General features: G+C 48.0%; 1 protein-coding gene across 2 annotated transcripts in view; it reads left to right on the top strand.

Annotated features, from left to right (window-relative positions):
* Positions 1 to 864: 864 nt before the first annotated feature.
* The window catches only part of TOM1 (target of myb1 membrane trafficking protein), a 35,104-nt gene continuing 27,185 nt past the window's right edge, over positions 865 to 8,783 (top strand). The window contains exon 1 of one of the 2 annotated variants that reach the window (XM_075938063.2): positions 865 to 1,071. In XM_075938063.2, coding sequence (XP_075794178.2) covers positions 1,020 to 1,071 — 52 coding nt within the window. In that variant the 5' untranslated portion in view covers positions 865 to 1,019. The remainder of the gene's footprint in view (positions 1,072 to 8,783) is intronic. The other variant, XM_006137963.5, reaches the window with a different exon arrangement.

The raw sequence follows: 8,783 nt of genomic DNA, 5'->3' as shown, positions 1-8,783 counted from the left end.
TGCTGCAATTTAAGTTTCTTGTCCTATAATCAAAGGTTAAGGAGAATAATTTTTCTCCCTTCTTGTAATACCCTTTTAGATACTTGAAAACGGCTATCATGTCCCCGCTTTGTCTTCCCTTTTCTATACTGAATAAACCTAATTATTTGTCTTTTACTGGATCTTGAATTATTTGGGGGCATTGTAATGTGATGAGGTGACCCCGGGTTCATTATTGCCCCATATTATGCCTTCACCAGGAAAATGAAAGCCTTTAGACCCACAGTCTAAAACAGGACTACGTAGCACTTTATAGACTAACAAGATGCTTTATTAGATCAAATCTGAGGAAGTGGGACTGGCCCACAAAAGCTCATCACCTAATAAACCATCTTGTTAGTCTTTAAAGTGCTACATAGTCCTGTTTTTTGTTTCACCTGCAGCAGACTAGCAGGGCTACATCTCTATTACTAGTCTAAAACAGGTGAGAGGAAGAATATCCCTTGTGTAGGAGAGTTCTGCTGTGCTCTAATCCACATGTAGCATGGAGGTGGGGTCAGATGATGCCTAATCTACTCCTTGAGGTGGGGGAGAACAGGGCCATGAGGTCTTTGTGGGTGAGGGAAAAGGGGGGGATGGAGGGTCACGTGTAGGAGCAGATAAAACTCAGGTAGGAGCGGCCAGGTCGATGGGGGGGGGTAGGTAGGGGACGAGTAGGTAGGGGACGAGGAGTAAAGAGCTTATTTCGCAGTCCCCTGGTAAGCCTGTAGCATATTTGCCTCTGCAGTGACGACATAGTGTGAGGTCACGAGCCTAGCTTTGTGACGTCACAGTGTCCGCTTGTGCTACGGGCCCGCCCCTCCCTCCGCGCCTCCCGCAGACCGGCGCTCTCCCCCGGGCACGCCCTGGAAGGACAGAACGCCGCCTGCTTTCGTCACGCGTAGGCGGGGCGGCCAGGCACACCCCGTCCCGAGCCCGAGGGGGGGTCACGTGACGGGCGCCCGTGTCAGCTGATACCGGGCCGTGCGGCGGCGGCGGCGATGGACTTTCTCCTGGGCAACCCCTTCAGCTCCCCTGTGGGGCAGCGCATCGGTGAGTCCCTCTGCCCCCTTCGCCCCCTCCCCCCGCCAAGTCAGCCCCCTCCTCTGGGGAGCAGCAGCGACAGCAGCTGGGTAGGCGCGCGCGGCTGGGCGGGTCCCACAGCCTCCACGCAGGATTGACACAGTTCCGGCCAATAGAGAGGCGAGACTGATTTGACTGACGAGCGCCGGCGGCCAATGGGGGCAGGCGGGAAGGCGGGCCACCGGGGGGGGGCCATGGGGCCAGCCAATCCCCGTGCACGGGGGTCTCGGAAGTTTTCTTATTTAAAGGGGCCCGGTGGCCAGAGCCGAGCCCTGTGCGAGGGGGCGGGGGCTGCGGATGGATGTGCCGCGTCACAGCGCCGCGAGGCCTCCCCCTGGCCCTGGCGACCCTACAATAACAAACCCGGACTAGGGTTGCCAGCTCCCCCGGAGCGCCCGAGAGTCTGCAGCAGCTGAAGCCTAGTACTGTGCAGTCACAGATGTTATTTGTCATGTGATGGAACCTCCAGGAATATGTCCAACTACAATGGGCACCCTAGCAGGGACTACTGAGTGTTGCCTGTGCTCCCACGTCAAGTAGAGGTGGCTGTAGCAGCAGCAGAAGGGTTCTTGGGGAACAGCCTGGCTGTGTCTACACTGGGCCACTTATTCCGGAAAATCAGCCACTTTTCTGGAATAAGCTGCGAGCTGTCTACACTGGCCCTTGAATTTCCGGAAAAGCAACGACGCTCTACTGTACAAAATCAGCCGCTATTACGGAAAAACTATTCTGCTCCCACTCGGGCATAAGTCCTTATTCCGGAACACTGTTCCGGAAAAGGGCCAGTGTAGACAGCCCAGTAGTCTTTTCCGCAAAAAAGCCCCGATCGCGAAAATGACGCTCGGGGCTCTTTTCCGGAAAAGCGCGTCTACATTGGCCACAGACGCTTTTCCGGAAAAGGGCTTTTCCGGAAAAGCAGCCTGCCAATGTAGATGCTCCTTTTCCGGAAAAACTGAAAACGGAATAGTATTCCGTTTTAAGCAGTTCCGGAAATTCATGCCAGTGTAGACACAGCCCCTGAGGGTGTCAGTTGTAGGGAGGAGAGCAGGTACCAGGGGAACTGTAATCTGCTCCCTGCCCTTGGAGCCACCCACCCCCATCAGTGCAATGACCTGGGTGGTGTCCCTGCTAGTTTGGAGGGGAAGAACACGTACTTATTCTGGCTTCACAGTTAGCTCTTCAGGGCAAGGGTTGTACATGCTTTGCTAAGTTTATGACACTAATAACCACATGTACCTGGCCTCACTGTTCAGGCTAATTCTTACTGCGCTCCTTGCACCCTCCATCTCCTTGTGGAGTTAGTCTTCTCCCTCCCTCTCTCCCCGGCCCCAAGACCCGTGGTCAGCATTGTTAGAAATCCATGGAAAGCTTTGGCAAAAATCTGGAATTTTTAACAGGGAGGTTTTGTTTGCATTTTCTAATCTGTTTAACTGAACTCTTTTAATTAGGGCATCTTCCTCATCTGAAGAATGGGCTTATTCAGTGTAAACATGTTGGCTACGTCTAGACTGGAATGATTTTCCGCAAATGCTTTTAACAGAAAAGTTTTTCTGTTAAAAGCATTTGCGGAAAAGAGCGTCTAGATTGGCACGGACGCTTTTCCGCAAAAGCACTTTTTTGCAAGAAAGCCCCAATCGCCATTTGCGCAAGAGGGCTTTTGCCTGAACGGGAGCAGCATAGCATTTCCGCAAGAACACTGACAATCTTACATGAGATCATCAGTGTTCTTGTGGAAATTCAAGCGGCCAGTGTAGACAGCTGGCAAGTTTTTCCGCAAAAGCAGCTGCTTTTGTGGAAAATCTTTCCAGTCTAGACACAGCCGTTATGTTTCAGCAATATATTGATTTCCACTAATTGAATTAATTATTAGCCAGAGTTTTTGAAAGATTGGGGCCTTTTCTATAGCACCATGGTTTTACCCCAGTGCTTTATGAATAGATGAATTATTCCCTGCCCTATCAAGTTTTTAGGAAGGCAAGATATCAAAGGCATAAATGCATCTAAGAACTTCCAGATAAATAGGATCTGATCCAGTCTAAGACCTTGCAAATCTAGAAAGAACAGCATTCTTCTTAGTCTTTTGGTTGAGTTTAACTAAAGAAAGAGAGGAAACTAATATACAATAAACTAAAACAACAAGAAATTGGAAAATTGAGAGAAAGTACAAAGAAGGACTGGAGAAACAAAGCTGGAAGGGAAAAATACGTTTTTAAAAGTATTTAACAAAGTTTTAATGTAGAATGATTTTTATAAAGACTTTATCTGCTTGTATGGTGTAATATTTTTTACTTTTTCAGGGAAACCTTGTATCTCTGGGCGGGGGAGTAAGTCTGTCCTTGGTTTCTGGTCCTTTGCTTGTTTACCTATCAGTTCCACAATGTTGCGTCTCAGACTGTAATCTTCTGCAGACTTTCTTTGACAGCCTGACGAAGTCACTCACTAATTGAAACTGTGATATTAATGACAGACTATTTAAGCACAAATTCAACTCAAGAATCTCTGGGGCTGCCACCACCGAAGTCTCTATTATGTCAGAGACCTACATTCTTCTCACCTTGGGGCCTTTTAATTCATTCCACCCTAATTATCCCTTGCTCTCACACACAGCTGGGACTACAGGTTGTCATTGGAGAAGAGGGTGCGGGAGTTTGCTTAGCTGAAGAGAAGAGGCAAAACCCTTCTGAAAACCCTTCTCTATGACCCCCATCAAAATTGTCCAATGGGTTTCCCCCTGATATTTTATTTTATTTGAATTCTTATAGTGCACTCAGCAGTGTGGTAGCTGAATGTCTTCCAGTTGTGTATTGAACAATGTGACTAATATCTGTCACATGCACAGACTTCTCTTCCTGAAGAGAGGATGAGAGAACAAGCAATGGAGTGACTTTACACATGCACACACCCATGTTGCTAGCTAATGTCAAGCACTAAAATAGGGTGCCTTGATTTTTTTTCATCTTGAAAAGCTGGCCCCATGTTTATGTGTGGTGTCATTCATTCCAAAAAGCTCAAAGCATTATGCAAACTATCTAAATAGAACAGTGTCAAAGTGTGTCATGCTCTGGAGTAGGGGCCAGCAGCCTGGTCCATGGTATGTGGTACAATGTGTGGGGGGTGATTGTTCCTACTATGGTGGAAAGTACCATGTGATCTGTAACAGTAACCGCACATGTTGTCATTTATTATCTGGAGAAGGTTCTTCTGGATCCCCCTAGAACAAGTGTCCCTTGATTCCTGAAGTGAATGGATTCTGCATGTTACATTTAGTCAGGTTTGACTGTGCCCTCCCTTAGATGCTGTCAGCCTTCACTTCTTTCCCTACTTCCTGTCTTGTTTGGGATGGCAACTAGGGATGTAGTAGTGTAGTCGATTAAACTATTAACCGATAAGCAAAGGCATATTGGTTAATGCCATCCAGTGCTTTTTTGTTAAAAAAAAATGATGCTGGTACTAGGGTTGCCAGATGGTTTTGTTGAGCAAAAAAAAAAAACCCGCCCTTTAATTGCTGCATGTCCTGAGTGGGCTTCCATCCAGCGCAGCACAAGTGCTCCCAGGGCCGGCAGGGGGCTGTGCTGGAGGAAAGTGGTGAGTGCTCACAAAAAAAGCACTGATGCTCTCAATTACACACATTTCCCTTTCTTCCCCTACCCCCACCAGTAAATTTTTAGACAGCTAGCCGGCAGCCTGGTTCAATCCCTGCTGGTGCCAGGTCCAGGAGCTACCCCCGCTGCAGCTCTGCAGTGCATATCTTTTAGGAGCTGGATGAATAGGCCGCCCAGCTCCTAAAATACTTTTATTGCAGAGTCACAGCAGGATAGCTCCTGGAACCTGACGTAAGCCTGCCTGGCTTCTAAAAGATTTTTACTGCACAGCCACAGTGAACATAAGAATGGCCATACTGAGTCAGACCAAAGGTCCATCTAGCCCAGTATCCTGTCTGCCGACAGTGGCCAATACCAGATGCCCCAGAAGGAGGGATCACAACAGGTAATCTTCATGTGATGCTCCCCTGTCACCCACCTCCAGAGAAACAGAGGCTGGGGATACCATTCCTACCCATCCTGGCTAATAGCCATTGATGGACCTAACCTCCATGAATCTATCTAGCTCTTTTTTGAACCCTGATGAAGTTCTAGCCTTCACCACATCCTCTGGCAAGGAGTTGCACATGCTGACTATGCACTGAGTGAAGAAAAACGTCCTTTTGTTTGTTTTAAACCTGCTGCCTATTAATTTCATTTGGTACTCGCCCAGCTTCCACTTTGTCATGCACAGATCCCACAGTGCCCGCTGTGGCCCAGCAAAATCTTTAATCCAACATACCCTGTTTTCTGGGTTTGCCGCTCTTGGGGTAGCTCTCAGGATCCAGCATGAGCCAGGCTGCCTGCCCACCCGACTCCTAAAAGACTTTAACTGCAGAGCCGCAGTGAGGGTAACTCCCAGGACCCAGCACAAGCCGGGACTGAGTGCTTGCCTGCTAACCCTTGCTGATTGACTGTGTAATCAATAACATTTTTGTTGACTATGTGGTTAATGAATTATACACTTCTTAACATCCCTAATGGCAACCAGTTTATAAGACACTTCCCCTGGGATTCTGTTTCTATTATACCTGGGCGTGGGGGAGGAGGGTTCCAAGCAACAAGCCAACAGCAAAAGGAGGAGGCCCGAGTATCTAGGGCTGTTGGTGTACAGAGGGGGACATGGGAAAGGAGAGCCTCATGTCTGCAGTACTTGAGATGTGGCGGGGAGAAAAGCCCCAGATGGAAAGGGGTTAGGAAAGCTCAAAGGGGTGAGAATGTTATAACCAGTGCTGAAGAGGCCGGTGAGGAGGGGGTCATGGTTTTACAACGGTGGGGAAATACCTGGCAGCTGTAAATAGAAACCCAGCACCGCCTCACAATGCCCCTGTGTCCTGAGTAAACACTATTATCCCTACTGTACAGACAAGTAAACCTGAGACCCAAGAGAGCAACAGAACAATGGCTAAGCTGAGGCTTGAGCCCATGAATCCTGAGCACTAGGCCAGGATAGTGCTGCTATTTCAGGCTGGTGGCAGACTCAGAAGGATAATAGTGCAACAGCTTAAATGACTAGGGGAACAAAAGTAACTCTGTTTTGTAAAGCCTGTAAAACACTACAATGAAAGACCCTGAATGCAATAATAAAAATATTTGTGTGGTGCCTTCCGTGTGAGGATTTCTGTACTTTACAGATATTGATGTTTTAAGTTCCCTGTGAGGTAGGAAAGTAATATATCCCCCTTATTTTTCATTTTGGGGGAACTGAGCACTGATCATCTCAGCGACTTTCCCAGTAATCTCTCAGTAAGTCAGTTGAAGGCCAAGAATGGTTTCTCCAGCTCCTGAGTCCCAGTCCTCCAATTTAACCCCAGGACCAGGCTCTATTATGTTGTTTTACATTTGAACCTCTTTAATGCAGCAACCCTGAAAACGGGGTATGCTGTGTTAAAGACTTTGCTCGGCCAGGGAGAGCACTGTGGGGACTGTTCATGACGGAGTGGGAGTTGGGTGAGTACCTGCCACCCACGCCTGGGGCCAGGTGGTTCCATGCTCCCCGCTGCTCGCCAACTCCGCCCCTGATGCTATAGGAGTGGTAGGGAAAAGTCTCAAGGGAAGAGGCTTATCATGCTGCCCTTTCCCCCATCAGTGTAGAGATGCTTCTCCCTCTGTACACTGGTGTTCCCAGATTAGGGACACCTGGCGTATGGAGATTTAAGAGAATGTTGAAAGCCCCTCCCAAACTAGAGGGCCAGGAACTTCCTGTCAAAATAGGAGGTTTTGACCAATTCATAGAAAAATTCTCCATCTGCACAGTTTGTGGATTTGCTGCATGTGAGGCTTTCCGTGTTCCCTTTCTACAAGCTACAAGAAACTCCCTGAGAGGAAAAGAACATAACAGCTCTCCAAGGGTCTCTGGGGCCTTGTTACACTATCAAAAAGGGCAGGGAACCGCCCATAGAATACCTCATGCTCCCAGACCCTGACACATGGGCTACCTCTAGACTGGCATGATTTTCCGCAAATGCTTTTAATGGAAAAGTTTTCCATTAAAAGCATTTGCGGAAAAGAGCGTCTAGATTGGCACAGACGCTTTTCCGCAAAAGCACTTTTTGCAGAAAAGCGTCCGTGCCAATCTACAAGCGGTTTTGCGCAAGAAAGCCCCGATCACCATTTTCGCCAACGGGGCTTTTTTGCGCAAAACAATACCGCGTTGTCTACGCTGGCCCTCTTGCACAAAAGCATTTGCGCAAGAGGGCTTTTGCCCGAACGGGAGCAGCATAGTATTTCTGCAAGAACACTGACAATCTTACATGAGATCATCAGTGTTCTTGCGGAAATACAGGCGGCCAGTGTAGACAGCTGGAAAGTTTTTCCGCAAAAGCAAGTGCTTTTGCGGAAAAACTTGCCAGTCTAGACACAGCCTTGGAGTTTAGAGAAAATTGCAGCACGATTCAGAATAGAGGTTGGTTGTACCAGAGAATAGAGCCAGCCTGGGGAGAGCGGTCTGGCACTTCCTGTGCAAAGGCATAGAAGAGTGTGGTAGTTAAGGAAGATGAGAAATTAGGAAGAGCTAATTTTGGAAGGGAGAGGGTAGCAAAAGTCAGGGAGGTTTGGAGCCCTCTTCTGTGGCATACAGAGATCAGTAGAATAAAACGCAGCAGAAACACTCACCCCCTCCAAGCAATGAAAGGAGAAAAGTGAAGCCATTGCATCATCCCCCACCCCACCTCTGAGCAGTCCCTCTGTCCCAGCTCCATGGGTTTGAGACTTCTTGCAGGTTCAAGAATTGAGGGAGTAAAGAATTGGAGAGCAGCCATTCTCTTAAGCATGCCCTCATCAGAACTAAGGATGTTAAGTATCGGGTAATTAATCAAATAGTCTATGCATTTTGCATCAACTATTCGATTAGTCGATAGGGCGCCTCTGCCCTTTGAAGTGTAGCAACAGCCCTAGGGATGTTGCTACACTTCAAAGACAAAAGCGCCACGTGGAGCCCAGGATCAGCTGGGGACTCCCCTACTGACCCCGGGCTCCGTGTGGCACTGCCGCTTTGAAATACTGCGAGGAGCCTGATCATAGAATCATAGAATAATAGGACTGGAAGGGACCTCAAGAGGTCATCGAATCCAGCCCCCCGCCCTCAAGGCAGGATCAAGTTCCGTCTACACCATCCCTGACAGATGTCTATCTAACCTGTTCTTAAATATCTCCAGAGAGGGAGATTCCACCACCTCCCTTGGCAATTTATTCCAATATTTGACCACTCTGACAGTTAGGAATTTTTTCCTAATGTCCAATCTAAATCTCCTCTGCTGCACTTTAAGCCCATTACTCCTTGTCCTGTCCACAGAAACCAAGAGGAACAAATTTTCTCCTTCCTCCTTGTGACACCCTTTTAGATATTTGAAAACCACTATCATGTCCCCCCTTAATCTTCTTTTTTCCAAACTAAACAAGCCCAGTTCACAAAGCCTGGCTTCATAGGTCATGTTCTCTAAACCTTTAATCATTCTTGTCGCTCTTCTCTGTACCCTTTCCAATTTCTCCACATCTTTCTTGAAATGTGGCGCCCAGAACTGGACACAGTACTCCAGCTGAGGCCTAACTAGTGCAGAGTAGAGCGGCAGAATTACTTCACGAGTTTTGCTTACAACACAC

This window comes from Pelodiscus sinensis, chromosome 1 (genome assembly GCF_052426305.1).
Source record: "Pelodiscus sinensis isolate ZL-2025 chromosome 1, ASM5242630v1, whole genome shotgun sequence".
Classification (NCBI taxonomy): Eukaryota; Metazoa; Chordata; order Testudines; family Trionychidae; genus Pelodiscus; species Pelodiscus sinensis.
This window is presented reverse-complemented; position numbering and strand designations above follow the sequence as displayed.